At 40.3% G+C, this 18,292-nt stretch overlaps 1 protein-coding gene across 6 annotated transcripts in view; it reads right to left on the reverse strand.

Moving 5' to 3' along the window:
• GTF2I (general transcription factor IIi) overlaps positions 1–18,292 on the reverse strand; it is a 107,791-nt gene that overhangs the window by 49,738 nt on the left and 39,761 nt on the right. For all 6 annotated transcript variants that reach the window (XM_053893991.1, XM_053893988.1, XM_053893990.1 and 3 more), the window contains exons 8-9: positions 17,852–17,895; positions 8,287–8,364 (exon numbers count right to left, since the gene is read on the reverse strand). In XM_053893991.1, coding sequence (XP_053749966.1) covers positions 8,287–8,364; positions 17,852–17,895 — 122 coding nt within the window. The remainder of the gene's footprint in view (positions 1–8,286; positions 8,365–17,851; positions 17,896–18,292) is intronic.

Genomic DNA, 18,292 nt, shown 5'->3' on the forward strand with positions numbered 1-18,292 from the left:
CACATAGGAACAAGCTTGTTAGTGATGAGAGTAATCAATCTAAAACAGAGAACAAAACATTGTGTTTTTAATGGCTACTTAAAATAGGGTTCGTGTATTAAAATGAATACAAACCACTTCACTATCTCTGAGTATGAACTGGATAGTACCCTAAGACTTTTGAAAGGTGTCGCTAACGGAGGAGCAGCTTCACAAAGCACCCAACTAAGCAAAGAAACAATTTCCTAGAAAATGCACAAACTGTATTTGGAATTTCAACTACGAGCAAGAGGCTGAATGAAAGAGACTTGAATTCAAATGCCAGATTCACTGCTTCCCAGTCAAGTGTTCCTGGGTAAAAAATACACAGAAAATAATTAAATCGTAACTAAGGTTGCTGCTTGACCTGTAAGCATAGCTTTAGCTGTTTTTTCCCAAGTTTGGTTTTGGAGTATTCTCAGTAATGCTCTGTTCTGTTCCAAGATTTTAAAAGTAAGGTCCTCTTTAACACAAAGTACATTTTTGTAGGATTTTCAATGTATAGGATTTTTATCTTTTAAATAACCTGTTTACTCTGGATTTCTCATTTTACTAATTATATTATGTACAGAGAATTTAAGATTATCTGTGATCTGTGAATCACAAGATTATCTGCGAACAAGTCCATTTTTGTAAAAGATCCACGCTTTGTAAATTTATCTGCTGGGTGCTGGGTGAATTCTATATGTGCGTATCAATTGGCTTATCTTTCCAAACTGTAGAATGCAAATATTCTATTTATCATCTATAATAAGTATTCGTTGGCACATGATGTCTCAGTTATCAATGGCCACTTGTTGGAATCTCCCACATGACTGTAGATCTAAAAACTTATTACAGTTGTGTCAATTCTTTATTTCTATTTTAATTTTGAGCTATATTATAAGGGATATATGAATTAATGCCCACTATATCAACTCAGTGAATTATAACTATCCATATCATGTAGTCTAACTTTGTATACCTGTTACTTTTTTCTTTTTCGGCCTCAAATCAATATTGCTAAGCTGGATTTTGGGCGGTTCCGATTTGCCCAGTATGACTTCACAGATCACTATCCCTTCACATCACCTATGAAGTTGGTTGCATTTTAGCTCTGTATGTTTTAACAGCACATATTTGGGTTTTCTTCATCGTAAAATACGCAGCCTACTTCACCCTCACGCTCAAAACGCTGGTTGTGACAACCCAGCATGAAATCAAACATTACCAGTGCTCACACCTGAACACCACTATCCTGGGGAAAGACTGGTAAGTGCACGGAGATATGTCCTAGCCCATTTTTTTTTTTTTGTCCTAGCCAAAAATTATGGAAGAAAACACGTATGTGAAAGAATGAACTACAGCATAATTACACAATGTACTATCACAACAATACCATTAAATCTCTAGGTGACAAGTAAATCTCAAAAACTCACACTGAATGAGGGACACACAAGAACACGTACGTACCAATATATACAGTACAACTCTGTGCCAAACTGTGCCATCTGTGTCAAACTTAAAAAACTAAGAAAATACTGTGTGTAAAATGCATGCTCACACAGACACTTTTGTGGGAACAGGTATGCAGTAAAGGCATAAAATCTTTATTCGTAAGGACAACCGTCAACTTCAAGAAAATGGTTAACTCAGAAGAATAGAAAAGAAAGCAGAAGGGCACCTGGGTGGCTCTCAGGTCATGATCTAACGGTTCCTGAGATCAAGCCCCGTGCTGGGCTCTGTGCTGACAGCACGGAGCTTGCTTGGGATTCTCGCTCTCCTCTCTCTGCCCCTCCCCCTTCTTGTTGCACGTGCACTTGCTTACTCTCTCGAAATAAAGAAATAAACATTAAAAAAAAAAGAAATGGAAATTTGGGACCCATATTAACATGTTATATACTGGTGTGTTTTGGGGGGTGGGGAGGAAAATGATGAAATAGTAAAGATTCTATAAACCTTGGCAGATGTACGTTATGTGTGTACATTTCAATATTTTATTTAAAAAGAAAGCATTTTAGAAATACAATGCAGCAATGCAAATAAGCGATCTATAAGCATACCCAACAACATGTCTCACAAATTTTAGGTTTTATGTAAGAACCCTAAAACAACAGTATGTGCAAAAGGATTCCATTTATGTGAAATACAGAACCAGACAAAACTAATCCAAGTTCTTACAGGTCAGAAGAAGGGTTACCCCTGGAAGGGGGTTGCCTGGAAAGGAGCCCCAAGGAAGGAGCTTCTAGTGATGATCCTGGCACCTAACAAAAGCCCCCTCAGAAAGCACGAAAGGAGAAACAGATCAGGAGGCAGCTGGAGATCTCAGAACTGTATCCCTGACGGAAAGAGCAGTCAGAAACAGCAGTAAGGCTAACAGACCTAGACGACTCTCAGCCCACCTTAACAAAGTTTAAACAACGGAAAGTATACAAAGAATAGTCCCCAGTTGTAACAGAAGTGAACTGAAAATCAGTAACAGAAAGATATCTGAAAGTCCCTAAGTATGTGGACATTAAAACTACACACTTCTGGGGCACCTGGGGGGCTCAATCAGCTGAGCGTCCGACTTCGGCTCCAGTCATCATCTCACAGTTTGTGAGTTCGAGCCCTATGTCGGGCTTGCTGCTGTCAGCACAGAGCCCGCTTCGGATCCTCTGTCTCCCTCTCTGCCCCTCCCCTGCTCACACTCTCTCAAAAATCAATAAACACTAAAAAAAATTTTTTCCAAACCCTACACACTTCTTCCACTATGATCTACATACTGGGTATCTATCTCCCCCAAAAATATAAGAACACTAATTCAAAGGGATACATGCACCACTATGTTTGCTGCTGCATTACTTACAGCAGCCAAATTATGAAACAGTCCACGTGCCCATCGACTGCTGAATGGATAAAGAATATGTGGAGGGCTCCTGGTGGCTCAGTCGGTTAAGCATCCGACTTGAGCTCAGGTCATGATCTCGTGGTTCCTGAGTTCGAACTCCACATTGGGCTCTCCGCTATCAGCGTGCAGCCTGCTTCGAATCCTCTGCCTCTCTCTGCCCCTCCCCTGTTTGCGTTCTCTCTCTCTCAAAAATATATAAACGTTTAAAAAAAAAAAAAAAGAATACGTGGAATATAGCTACAATGGAGTACTATCCAGCTATCAAAAGGAATGAACTCTTGTCATTTGCAACGACATGGTGGGAGCTGGAGTGTATAATGCTAAGCAAAATAAGCCACAGAGAAAGATGAAAACCTTAAGTTTCCACTCATATGTGAAATTTAACAAACAAAACCTTAAGAACCAAAACAGAAAGGGACACCTGGGTGGCTCAGTCAGTTAAGCGTCCAACTTCGGCTTGGGTCATGATCTCATGGTTTGTGGGTTCGAGCCCGCGTTGGGCTCTGTGCTGACAGCTCGGACCCTGGAGCCTGCTTCGGATTCTGTGTTTCCCTCTCTCTCTGCCCCTCCCCTGCTCATGCTCTTTCTCTGTCTCAAAAATAAATAAAACATTAAAAAAAATTAAAAAAAAAAAAAAAGAACCAAAACAGATGAACACAGGAAAAAAGAGTGATAAATCAAGGAACAGACTCTTCTTTAAAAAAAAAAAATGTTTATTTATTTATTTTGGGAGAGAGTACGAGTGAGTAGGGGAGGGGCAGAGAAAGAATCCCAAGCAGGCTCTGCAATGTCAGCGCAGAGCCTGTCACAGGGCTCGACCCACTAACTGTGAGATCGTGACCTGAGCCCAAATCAAGAGTAGGATGCTTAACCAAGTGAGCCACCTGAGCGCCCGCAAGAAAGATGCTTAACCATAGAACACACTGATGGTTGCCAGGGGTGGAGGTGGGTGGGGATTAAGGAGGGCACCTGTAGTGACGAGCACTGCGTGCTGTACGAAGTGTTGAATCGCTATATTGTATGTTAACTGTTACTATATTTAAATTAAAATTTAAAAAATAGCTACACACTATGGAAAAACCATAGAACAGAGGGGGAAAATGGATTTTTTTTTTTTTTAGAGAGAGAGCAAGCACAAAAGCAGAAGAGAGTGGCAGAGGGAGAGAGAGAGAGAAGAATCTCAAGCAGGCTCCACACTCAGTGTGGAGCCCGACATGGGCTTAATCTCATGACCCTGGAACCATGACCTGAGCCGAAATCAAGATTCAGAAGCTCAACCGAATGAGCCACCCAGATGCCTCGGTAAAAGCTGGATCTTTGAGAAAAATGAAAACATTTGAGAAAGCTCTAGAGCTGGACCAATGGTTCTCCACTGGTAGTGACCGTGTCCCCATCCCCCTGGGAGTGAATATATCCTGTAACATTTTTGATTGTTACAACTAAGGAGATGCTTCTGGTACCTAGTGGGTAAAAGGCCAGGGAGGTCTGCTAAACATTCTACAATATAGAGACAGCATAAAAAAGATACAAACGACAATGCACTGTTTGCTCAAAAAGTAAATATTGACATCTTGAGAAACCTTGAGCTAGAGCAACCAAGAAAAAAAGACACAAATTACAAAATTGGCAACGAGAGGGACATCACTATAGACTTTGCAAATAGTAAAATTTAAAAAACACTACTTAAGGTAAAGTAGACAAATTCCCTGAGATACAAACTGCCAGAGCTCAATCAAGAGGAAATACATAACCTGAACAATCCTATAACTATTAAAATACATTTAAAAACTAAAAAATAGACCGAATTTGGGCGCCTGGGTGGCTCAGTCAGTTAAGCCTCCGATTTTGCCTCAGGTCATGATCTCATGGTTCGTGGGTTTGAGCCCCACATCGGGCTCTGTGCTGACAGCTCGGAGACTGGAGCCTGCTTTGGAGTCTGTGTCTCCCTCTCTCTCTGCCCCTCCCCCACTCACGCTCTGTCTCTCAAAAATAAACATTGAAAAAAAAACTTTGTTTAAAAAAACAAAAAACAAGCTTAAAAATTTTCCATTATGGAAACCAAAAGGTCTAGGTAGCTTCACTAGCAATTTGACCAAACAAGAACAGAACAATACCAATTCTACCAAAAAATTCTTCCAATATATACCAACAAATTTTCCCAATTTGTTTTATTGAGGCCAACATTACCAAAACCAAATAAATACATTTACCAGAAATCATCTAGTATCTCTTAATAACAATCAATAATACATAAAAAGGAATACATTATAACCAAGCAGGGTTTATTACGCCAGTAATCCGTGGCTGGTTGAACAAGTGAAAATTAATTATCAACTACCACTTTAACAGACTAAACAAGAAAACCCTATATAATCATCAAGGGACACAGAGAAGACCTTCTACAAATTCAACATCCAATAATCATAAAAACTCTTCCCAAACTCTGAACACAAGAGAACTTCCTCAAACGGATGAAGGGCACCTACCAAAAACCCACAGCTATCATACTGAAAGATTTCCTTCTAAAGTTGTGAACAGGGTAGCGACGTCTCCTCTCACTACTCCTATTCAGCTACTAGAGGGTCCCAGACAGTGCAATTACACAAGGAAAGGAAATGGAAGAAATAACACTGTCGACCTAGAAAGTCCCAGAGATTTTACCAAAAAGTTGCTAGAACCAGTAAGTCATTTTTAACGACATCACAAGATAAAAGGTCAGTATGTGAAAATCAATTATAGTTCCATGTGTTGGCCATAGTTGGAACCTGAAATGCAAAAGAACAGTAGCATTTACAGTAACACCAAAACCCATTAAATACTTAGGTATACAATCTCACAAACTGTGCACAATAGGATCTCTATGCTGAAAACAAAGCACTGATGAAAGAAATCTAGTAAAAACTAAATAGGTAAGAAATATAAACCATGCTCATGAATCAGAAGATTGGATATTAAGATACTCAACCCAATTAGCTGTATAGATTCAGCATAATCACTATTAAAATCCCTATAATTTTTTGATCACCAAGCTGATTTTGAAATTTATATGAAAAGATAAAGGAGCTATAATAGGCAAAATAATTTTAAAAAAGGAGAACAATTTTGTAGGACACTCACAATCCGAATTCATAACTTACTGTAAGCTGTAGTACCCAACACAATGTGATTTTGGCAAAAGGATACACAGAGACCAACGTAACAGAACATACAGAGATGTAAAGGAAATGCAGTGGAGAAAAGTTTTTTCAACAAATGGTGCTGGAAAAAGTGGACCACACAAAAACTAGACCTAAACTGATGAAGACCTAAAGGTAAAACTACCGATTTTTCATAAAGCATAGATGAAAATCGGTGACTTTGGGTCAAAGATTTCTTACCTATGATATTTAAGGACAATCCATACAGTGAGGGGGGTGGGGATCAACAAACTGGACTTCATCAAATTGAACTATTTGTAAATCGTATCACACAGGACTTTTATTCAGAGTATCCTTTTACACAGAATATACAAACTCAATTGCTCAGAAAAACGTCCACATTGCGTGGACTAGATCTCTCAGCTTGCTAGCTCCTACCTTCTTCAACTGTACTGAAGATACTATCATTTCAAACAATCTTTCCCTCTAAAGCATCAGATTTCCAACTCTTACTTCTCAGGCATCACCTTTAAATCACTCACACTCAATCTCAAAAGGGAACATACTCGTGGCGGGGAATAACACGTTGCTCAACAGGCAATACCAAAGACAAAGGCAGACTTTTTATTTTAAAAATGAAACATTATCTGCATATAAAAAGACTATTTTATTAAATAGTTTTTATCAAATAAATTAAACTTATTAAATTAATACACATGTATTAGTAAGGTACCAAGAACTCCATTTATAAAGGCTAAATATTTTCCAAAATTTTAACTGTTTAATTGAAAACCCATAGAATTATCTCAATCTTCTAGCCATGTGATTACTAATGTCAAAAGCAATAAAGTGTTCAAAACTGACAAATAAAAATAATGATATTCACTATGAAATGGTTAAATGTATGTTTACAGATAGTCACATGATTACAAATCAGAATCAATTTTTCATTAAACTTTTACAATGCTCCAGAACTGATGAGGGCTTATCTTGTTAAATGAGCTACAACTATTCGGCGAACACAAATTACAACTGAAATGAGGTCTCAGGAGACAACCACTGAAATGGTTAAAAAGAGAAGACTGACCGGACAGGTGTCGGCAAGGACGTGGACAACTAGGAACTACTTGGACGCTGCTGGTGGCAATGTAAAAAGAGTACAAGCACTGTGCAAAAATGGTTTCGCAGTTTCTTACGAAGTTAAATACCTACCATGTGTCCCAGCTATTCCATTTCTAGAAATCTACTCAGGAGAAATGAAGGAATATTTCCACACAACAATTTGCACACAAAAGTTCACAGCAGCTTTGTTTTTAATAGCCCCCCAAAGTAGAAACAACCAAAATGTCCATCAACAGACAAAGGGATAAACCTGTGGGGCAGCCAAGCAATGGAATCAGCTACTGACACATGCAACACTGGGGATAAATTACAAAACAATTTACGTAGAATCAAAGAAGGCACACCCCATCCCGACAAAACAGTACATACTTGATAAGGATTCCACTTATACAAAGTTCTAAATGACAGAAACTAAGCTAAAATGACAGAAGAAGATCAGTGGTTGGCGGGGGAGGGCAGTGATTGTACTAGAACACAAGGAAACGTGAGGGTTATAGAAATCTCATTTCGAGTGCAGCGAAAAAAGTTTTATCCGAACGTAAAGACAACAAAACTAATCAAGTTTTATACTTTAAATACTTTAATGTATTTTATGCAGCCATGAACACAAAACTGACTATAAAACATCAAAAACGTTCTTCTTCTAAACTAAAATCCAATAATGTGTGAAAGCGTGCCGCGTACTGTGAAACTACAGCCTTCCGTTCCTCCCTAAAGAAGCCAAAAGATATGGAACAGAGTGACCAATAACAGCTAATACTTACTAACGTCTTACCTTTTACAGATTTTTAAGATAAGGATAATGCTTATACGGGTATTTTGTGTGGCACAAACAGAGCCACCCAAGGTTCAGAAGACCTCTTGGGTCTCCCAAATAATACTAGAAATTGGAACTGAATTCTAAATTGTGCCCCAACTTTTGCTTGTCCTTTTAAGAATGTCAATGGCTATTTTACGTTTCTGCTGTAGATTACTTATCTCACTGCCGCATTTTTGAAATCTATTTTATTGTAGTGATCAATCATAAGCACGCATGCCAGTCACACAAGCAAGAAGTATTTAAGGAGTTCAGACAATCAATAGATTTGAATTTTAACCGCTGATAACTTTTGGAAAGAAAACCTGTATTAATAGTATTACCTTGAATGTTATATTGATAGTAATCAGGATCTTCTGATTCTTCCTTTACTGTCACAGCTGCCATTTCCAGGGAAATACCTACAAAAGAAAATGACATTATTTACTTACACTTTAGGGAATGCGGTTAGATGGTGTAGGAAAATCTCTTCTGTCCTAAAATAGTACAGAACAGAAGTGAAAGAACAGTGAAGGAACTAGTGAAAGGACAGAAGTTCGCTAGGTAGCTAAGGGACAAAAATCACCTAAAACCCAACCTACACAACGTTGTAATTATCACTAATTTTCTGGGATTACTTGCTGCTAACTTTTTTTCTCTGACATTCTTATCTTTGGAATTGGAGAACATCAGTCCTACTCTCTTTTCACTCAACATTAAAAATGCTTTTACAGGGGCACCCAGCTGGCTCATTCAGGAGAGCATACGACTCCTGATCTCATGGTCTTGAGTTCAAGCCCCACACTGGGCGTAGAGCTTACAGAAGGAAGGAAAGAAGGAAGGAAGGAAGGAAGGAAGGAAGGAAGGAAGGGAGGGAGGGAGGAAGGAAGGAAGGAATCAAATAGATAGATAGATCTTTTACCAACCACTGAAAAGCACTTAGTCATCAGTTATAATAACTCACTACTCTGCAGTTATGGTGGCATAATTTTAAACCATTTTAATAAGATACATAGATTTTTTTATCCTAATAAATCCCTTTATTAACAAGGGTACAAAATACACCTTTCGCATAATGCCTTGCCTACAATGAGGACAGATCATCTGGCATGGGCCTTCGTGGCTAGACATGAAGGAGCACGCACGGTACAATTCCACATGCAGGAAAGCCAACCACAACCATACAGTCCTCTGATCAACTTCATACTGAGCCGGTGCTACGTGACTTGAGAAGTTGGCATGTAATTTTTTCAACTGAAGAAAACAGCTCAAAAAGAGCTAGCCCGACGTACTAGAGGACACCTACCCCTAACGCAACAGGCAATTACCGATGGGAAACTGATTTGCTTCCCACGACGGCGACAGGGAACAGGTCTGAAACCGCTCAGATTCTGCAGGCTGTCTCTTTACCACACGAGTGGTCATCAGCAAAGGTTAAGAGGAAATCACAGCAAACAAAAAAGGCAGATCCACTGGGGATTTAGACCCTTCAGGAATGAAGGTCTGGGTCGCCTCAACCAGGGAAAGGTCAAGAACCTTACCAGCTAAGGTCCCGACCGAAGGCAAAGAAAGAAATACAATATAATGGGTCATGGATTAGGAAGGTGTGGATTTTTGTGACAAGTTGTTGAAATGTGGACACTATACGTATTTTCTTCCTTGTTGGGAGTGTTTCTTTCTGCAAACACGTGTATCTGGATGTACCAACTGTTCTCTCTTCTCCTCTGCATTGTTATTTTACAGAAGTTTTGTTAGGTTTCCCTTGCCACTTAGCCTTTAGAAAAAAAGAATATTCAAACAGGCTGAGCGTGAATGTGAGACCTAAGTAAGACAGCTCAGGAGGGGACATTAATCAGTCTCCCAGAGAAGGGGACAGAAACTGCTAGAACCCTGGAACTCCTCATTTTGGAGAGAGAGCAAAAGTGGAGGAGTCTGTAGGAAGGGCAGCTACACGCTGTGAGACGGAAACAGTTGTCCTTTTGTTCCAAGGAAGCCCAAATATGTAGGGGCGGGTGTGGATGAGCAGCCACAGGGGCAGCAGCCAGTGCGGTCACTGAGCTGCTGTCCCAGTTCCAGACACCCTCCCCGACTCTGCTGGAGCCTGGACGGCAAACCGGTCGGGCTCCTTGCAAAAACTCCCCAGGGAACGCAACGGGGAGGAGGCTGTGAGGCCAGAGATGAGAAAACCAACCCGCGTCTCGTTCCGGTCAGGGTCACTCACTGCTGGCACCCTCCTTCAATCTGACACTTCCCATAGCGAGAGCAAGACCCCCTGGGAAATTCTTCCGACCCTAGCAGGACCAGTTTTCACACGTCGCCTCAGACAGCAGTACCGTCCCACGGCCTCCCACCTCAGAAGGCAAAATTGAGACTTTAGGGTGGCGGCCAGCTCCTCGAGTCGTTACTCACAGGGCTCCTCAGCTACTCCTTCTAATACGAAGTTAATCATTAGTTAACCTTTACATTAAATTGTCTCCATTCAAGAAATACATAAGAAAGAAGCAAGGGGTGCCTGGGTGGCTCGGTCGGTTAAGCCTCCAACTCTTTGGATTTCAGTTCAGGTCACCATCTCACCGTCTGGAGATCAAGTCCTGTATCGTCAGGATCTGCACCGAGCGCGGACCCTGCTTGGGATTCTCTCTCTCTCTCTCTCTCTCTCTCTCTCTCTCTCTCTCTGTGCCTCCCACAATCGCACGGGCTCTCTCTTTCTCTCTCTCAAAATAAATAAATAAACATTAAAAAAATTAAAAATGGAAATATTAAAAGCAATTGCAGGATAAATTAAGAACATAAAGATACAAAGCACAAGGAGAAAAAAGAAACCCCTAGAAGAGCAGTGCTATTGTGTCCCCAAAGATGGTTAAAGAATTCAGTAAAATACAATCTTTCTCAATTCAGCACGTTTATCTTTAGATACAAACTATTCAGGAGATGACTCTATGAATAAAAGAGAGAAAACAATTTGCAAAATGATGATTTAGGTGCAATCAACTAAAAGCTAAACAGAAAACTGACGTTTCCTGTGGCATGAAAAACAACAACAAAAAGCCTTCTGTAAAACAATGCAACAGATTCGAATACTTCCTCCCAATAAAGACATTCAACACTACCACTCTTGCAGATCTCCCCAAAAAACGAACACTCGGCCTGTCTGCACCACACACAAAAGCTGTCCCCGCCCCACGCACACACGCAGGCACAATTAACACAGCTTCCCCTTTCCCCAGCTATTCACCCCAAACGCCATTAGAGGGCACTGAGCAAGGCAGACAGCGGCACGGGGCGGTTCAGTGCAGCAGGGTGGGCCGGCTGAGTGAGAAGTGTACTCACACGAAGGGCAGGGGAAGTGAGGGCCTTAGGAGACCCAGGCTGATAAGAGGGTAGGCAGGGCTGCGGACAGCCCGACAAGGAACGTCAGAGCGGGAGTCCGGGCAGGACAGTGACGATGAGACATGGGTTAGACAACAGGACATGGGTCAAATGAAGAAAACAGACTAAGGACTCTCATTGGAACAGAGGGATACGGAAAACCCCTTGGGATGTTAAGAGAACAGAAGATGTGGGCATGAAAAACTATAGCTGTAAATGCATGTATGTATATATTTTTGTGTACACAAACTCCCCCCACACACGGATTCCTAAGCTGCGTCCACTGGGAAGCAGTAACCTCCCAATGGCAATGGACGCACCTCCCACCAAGATACTGACATCTTGAGATCATTCTCCTCAGAAAGGACCCGGGGTTTCCTGGAATGGTTGACCCTAGGGCTGGATTAGAGAAAGTGCGAGGAACCTTGACCACCTTGTACTGCAAGAAAGGAAGTTGTGAAAAATTATGGCGAGGGGCGTCTGGGTGGCTCAGTCGATAAAGCATGCAACTCTTTTTTTTTTTTTTTTTTAAATGTTTATTTATTTATTTTTGAGAGACAGAGAAAGAGAGCACAAGCAGGGGAGGGGCAGAGAGAGAGGGAGACACAGAATCCAAAGCAGGCTCCAGGCTCTGAGCTGTCAGCACAGAGCCCGACCCGGGGCTTGAACCCACAAACTGTGGGATCATGACCTGAGCTGAAGTTGGATGCTTAACCTACTGAGCCCCCCAGGCGCCCCAGGCATGCAATTCTTGATCTTGGGGTTGTGAGTTCCAACCCCACGTTGGGTGTAGAGATTACTTAAAAAGAAAATCTTAAAGAAATAATAAAATAAAATAAATAGTATGAAATACCAAAGCATCATCTGTAAGAAACCAACAATTTAAACAGTCATCAAGAATTTTTAAGCCTGTGGCACCTGGGTAGCTCAGTAAGTTGAGCATCCCTTTTGGGCTCAGGTCATGATCTCGTGGTTTGTGAGTTCAAGCCCCGCATCAGGCTATGTGCTGACAGCATGGAGCCTGCTTGGGATTCTGTCTCCTATCTCCCTCTCTCTCTGTGTGCCCTTACCCTGCTCACTCACACACACCCTTTCTTTCTCTCTCTCTCTCTCAAAAATAAATAAATTAAAAAAAAAAAAAAACAACTTTTAAATCTGTTTCTCCCTGTTCTTTGTGGAGTATGAGCAGAATGTTTGCCATCTGCTAGCTAAACTTCATCTTTCTTGGATTTTTATCTACATTTCCTTAACTAGACTTAGCATTTTCCCTTGCTTCTACAATCTTTGATCGTTTATTTTTTGGGTTAGCTCTTTATAAGTCAAATACAACAAGGTTTGTCATTTGTCTTGCAAACAGCCATTCCCTGTGTCTCACATGTGCTTTGACACATTTTGGCTGACCTTGTCATCCTTAATGTTTAATTCTTTCTTAGTCAAACGTATTGCTTAGAAATCACTCAAAGGACTACTAATTTTTTTTCTAAAGGCTTTAATTCTAAACTCTTATTATATCTGGAATTCTTTACAAAGTCACATCAAACTATCGGTATTTTGTTTCCCGTTTTCTAGTTGATTCTCTGGTGTTCTACATTCATAATCACACGTACAAGTCAATGGTGCCCTCCACTTTCTAATTACTTACACCTCATACTTGTACTGGTTTGTACTAGAATTCTGGTAAGAAACTGGTGAAAAGCTGCCTCTCTGTTTTACAAACAGTACTTCTGGTAGTTCACTCTTAAACACAATGATGGAGGGGGTGTCTGACTTCGGCTCAGGTCATGATCTCATGGTCTGGGGGGTTCCAGGCCCACGCAGGGCTCTGCGCTGACAAAGTCTGTCTCCCTCTCTCTCTGCCCCTCCCCTACTCACACTCCGGCTCTGTTTCTCTCTCTCAAAAATACATACACATTAAAAAAAAATTCAACACAATGATGGGCTGGCATTTACAATTATGTATGACAGCCTGACACATCAGGTTAAGGATTTCCGCTGCCTTTTTATCATCTACTCAGATGATATATTATTTCTGGTTATTTCAGTAACATGAGAAAGGGAGTTTAGAGATTTTCTAATCTCATCCTTACATTCCTAAGTGAATTTTAAGTCTGAAATTCACTGCACAAGGTAATTTGTTTTTAAAGATTTTTTTTCTTTTTTTAAGGAATCTTTCTACCTAATGTGGGACTCGAACTTACAAGCCTGAGATCAAGAGTGGCACACTGTAACAGCTGAGCCAGCCAGGAGCCCAGGATAATTTTTTAACCAACTTGGGAGGATGGTGAAAGCCCCACAATGACAAGTTCTGCAAGCGTGAATGTGATGTGACAAAACTGACAAACGGCTTCCATCCCCTGCAGGAGATCAGTCTGAAGATGTTACTTTTTAGCAATGATACAAAACTACATTTTACACAATTGAAACTTTTGGACCCCAGCTATAGCTGACGCTCAGGTTACAGTTTACGTTATGTCTTCAATACGAAAAAGCAGTAAATGTCCATTTTTTGTTGCCAATCACCAAAGCTAATCATTAAATATATTCTTAGTAATAATACAATGATCTTTTAAAGCTATGTATTATTTTTTAGAAGATATTTTTTTTTCAACGTTTTTTATTTATTTTTGGGACAGAGAGAGACAGAGCATGAACGGGGGAGGGGCAGAGAGAGAGGGAGACACAGAATCGGAAACAGGCTCCAGGCTCCGAGCCATCAGCCCAGAGCCTGACGCGGGGCTGAACTCACGGACCGCGAGATCGTGACCTGGCTGAAGTCGGACGCTTAACCGACTGCGCCACCCAGGCGCCCCAGAAGATATTTTAAAAAATGGGGGGAGCACCCGGGCGGCTCAGTCAGTTGAGCATCCAACCTCAGCTCAGGTCATGATCTCACAGCTCATGAGTCTGAGCCCCACGCTGGGCTCACTCCTCTCAGCCTGTCAGCACAGGGCCTGTACAGATCCTCTGTCCCTGTCTGCCCCTCCCCCGCTTGTGTTCCCCCCAAAACAAACAAATAAAAAATAATAAAGTTATGTATTATTTTTAAACACAAGGTTGCTGTCATTCATAGAACCAGAGTAACAAAAAAATCCTAACAATAAAATTGTCATCAAGTCAGGAAGAGCTGTATGTCTTATAAACAGGCAGAACCACTTGTGCCCTAGAAATGGGACATGGGGAGAAGCAAACGTTAATTGAAATATCCAAGACCATGCTCAGTTCTGAAAGTACTCGAACAATAAAAATCAACTTAAATATATGGTAAAAGTGGGAAAGGGGAAAAAAAAAAAGTATTGAAGATAGTAAAAAAATTATATCCTCATTTTCCATATGTTAACAGATAATAAAACCAAACCTTAAAACGACAGGAGATAGAGTGTACTATTGGTCTAAGACTGGGGGGCATCTGAGTTCAAGGAAACAGAACTGAAGGCACAGAAGTACACCTGGTCACATGCTGTCTGACAGGTGCTGAGGCAATCCAACGAAGAAACAAGAGCTTTTCAACAGATGCTGGGGCGGCAGGGTAGTCCACACACAAAAGGATGAAATCAGACCCTTCCCTTCCCTTCCAACAAGCACAATGAACTCAAAACAGATCTTAGGCTTAAACACAGGAGTTAAAACTACACAATTCCAGAAAAATGCAGTAAGTGAGAAATTCTTCATGACCTCAAGTTAGACAAAGATTTTAGGTTTCCTAGGGGTAACACCCAAAGTAAAAGTGATTAAAGAAAAATCTGAAAAACTGAACTGCATCAAAATCAAAGCAGTTTTAAGGCTTCAAAGGATACCGGTAAGCAAATGAAAAGAAAAGCCAGAGCAGAAAAATATATTTGCAAAACATTATTTCTAATTTCAAAAATCCAGAATATATAAAAGAACTCTAATAAGTAAGAATTAAAAAAGAAAGAGGAAAAAAAAAAGGAGAAAGAAAAAAGAATGAAATCTTGCCATTTGTGACAACATGGATGGACGTAGAGGGTATTATGTTACATGAAATAAGTCAGAAAGACAAATACCATATGATTTCACTTCTATGTGGAACTAAAAAACAAAACAAATGAGTAACAAAAAACCAACCAGACTCAAATACAGAGAACAAACTATTGATTGCCATAGCAGAGTTGAATCAGGAGATGGGCAAAGTAGGTGAAAAAGATTAAAAGGTACAAACAGTTATAAAATATACACGTCATTGTGATAAAAAGTACAGTATAGGGAATATAGTCAATATTATAATAAGGTTGTATGGTGACAGATGGGACTATATTGAATAATGTATAGAAGTATCGAATCACTACGTTGTACACCCGAAACTAGTAACACTGTATGTCAACTCTACTTCAATAATAAATAAATAGATAACCAAAAAGAAAAAAAAAAACAACATAATTAAAGAACAAGCAAAAAAATTAAAAAGACATTTCATCAAAGGTAATATATGAATAACTAATGAGCACATCAAATGATGTCCAACATCATTAGGAAAACGCAATTAAATGTGTTCTGTTTGCTTGTTTTTTACTGTTTATTTATTTTTGAGAGAGACAGAGCATGAGTTGGGGGAGAGGGGGGACAGACAGAGAGGGAGACAGAATCCGAAGGAGGCTCCAGGCTCCGAGCTGTCAGCACAGAGCCCGACGCGGGGCTCAAACTCACAGACCACCAGATCATGATCTGAGCTGAAGTCGGACGCTCAACCGACTGAGCCACCCAGGCGCCCCAGGAAAATCCAATTAAAACCACAATTCTAGGACATTCTGGAAAAAGGAAAATGATGAAGACAGTAAAAGGATCAGTGATGGATGACCAGGTGTTAGAGAAGACAGACGGAAGAACAGGCAGAGGACAGGGGAGTTTTAGAGCAGTAGTACTATTCTGTATACTATAGTGCGGGATAACATTCATCATACAGTTATCGAAACCCACAGAATGCACAAGACTGAACGCTAATGTAAACGAAGGAGTCTGGGTAATAATGGTTCATCATTTTTAATACCAATGTGACACGGGATATTAATAGTTTGGGGGGGAGGTATTGCTATGTATGTGTGGGGGTAGAAGATACATGGAAACACTGTACTTTCGTTCAATTGTCGTGAACCTAATAAAACTGCTCTAAAAATAAAATACCTATTTACAAGTGCACAAACAAAAAAATAAACCCCACACCCATACACAATGAGACACCACTTCATATTCACTAGAATTGCTATACTCAAAAAAGAGAGACAATACCATGTGTTGCCCAAGATATGGAGAAAGTGAAACCTCCAAACACTGCTGCTAAGAACATGCAGCCACTTGGGAAAAGAATTTGCCAGCTGCTTAACTAGTTAGGCACGGAGTTACCATAGGACGAGCAATTCACTCCCGGGTATCTACCCAAGGGAAATGAAGACATTTTTTCTACACGAAGACAAATAGGAGTATTCCTAACCATCCATGTTATTCGAGACAGCCAAAAAATGGAAACAACTCAAATGCCCGCCAAACGGTAAATGGATAAAGAAATGGTAGTATATGCATACAATGGAATAACATTCAGGTATGAACCCTACAACTATTGTCGAAGATGATGCGGAGTAAAAGAATCAAAATGCAGAACACCACATATTGTATGATTCCATTCATAGGAAATGTCCAGCTAAGCCTACAAAACCCAAAAAGTAGACTAATGGTGGGAACAGGGCTTCTATTTGGGCACCAGCTTTCCATTTAGGATGACAGAAATGTTCCAAAATTAGACTGTGGCAATAACTGCAAAACTCTATAGATGTACTCAACACCACTGAATCTTATACTTTAGGGCAGGTGAATTCAATGGCACGTAAACTGTATCTCCATAAAGCTATCCAAAACTATCTATATAGAATAACACTAAAAGCATGACATTTAAAAATAAGGAATTCAGGGGTGCCTGGGTGGCTCAGCTGGTTAAACACATGACTTAGGCTCAGGTCCTGAGCTCAAGCCTCACATCAAGCTCCCTCTTGTCAGCACAGAGCCTGCTTTGGATCCTCTGTCTGCCTCCGTCTTTCTGCCCCTCTCCCCCACTCATGCTCACCCTCCTTCTAAAATAAATAAATGTTAAAAAATAAAATAAAATAAGGAACTCAACACTCAAACCAGCTTAGAGTTAAAAGCAGTCTCCTTGGAGGGCAGAAACAAGAGTGCAGGGGAGAAGGGACAGTAAGAGGACATTTGATGGGTTTGTATAAAAAGCACTGTAGAACCAGCTGACATTTTACACTATTATTCCTATATAACTGGGGGGAAAACCTAATAATAAATTTTGTTTACAAATGGGTAATTAGCAACAAACTTCTGGGTAACACTTAGTAACTCAACTTTTTAGGTGTTAAGCATAATATGTCTAACACTTAAGAAATCATGTCACCGGTGGAATAAATTTGTTCTGTCTGCTTCTCATCAAAGCATTATCGGAAATAATGCGTCAAAATACAACCTTCTAAGTTAAGGGAAAGGTTTCCTTACTTAAATTTCATAGAGGACTCTAAAAGCACAAGTACATACCAGAATCTTCCGTGGGCTCAGTTTTCACTTTGATGGGGCCACAGCTGAAAAGAAAAGAAGGCAGGATAAAGCAGTGCGCAGGTGCGGGCGGCCACACAGCAGTCAGGTCCTCACGTGACCAAGCTCAACGCAAACCTGACTTAACTTTAAATGTACGTATTTATTTCTTTGCATATATAACTTGTCAACTGAATTTAGTACTTTAATCCCAATCAATTTTTGGGTACAACAGTATAATAGTAACTTGCAAATTCCACTGTACTACAAGGCCCTCCTATTCCCCATGTAGTTATCAATCTATCACATTAGCTTCCCCCAGGAAGTACTTGGTCAGAAACTGCATTTTCATAGGACCCCAAATCAATCAGTTGAATATAAAACATCAAGATATGTGATATGGTCCTTTTTAATATTCTACTACCTCAAATTCCTAAAGACTAA

The sequence above is a fragment of the Panthera pardus genome, unplaced genomic scaffold (genome assembly GCF_024362965.1).
Source record: "Panthera pardus isolate Hobbes unplaced genomic scaffold, ASM2436296v1 HiC_scaffold_4, whole genome shotgun sequence".
In the NCBI taxonomy this organism is placed as follows: domain Eukaryota; kingdom Metazoa; phylum Chordata; class Mammalia; order Carnivora; family Felidae; genus Panthera; species Panthera pardus.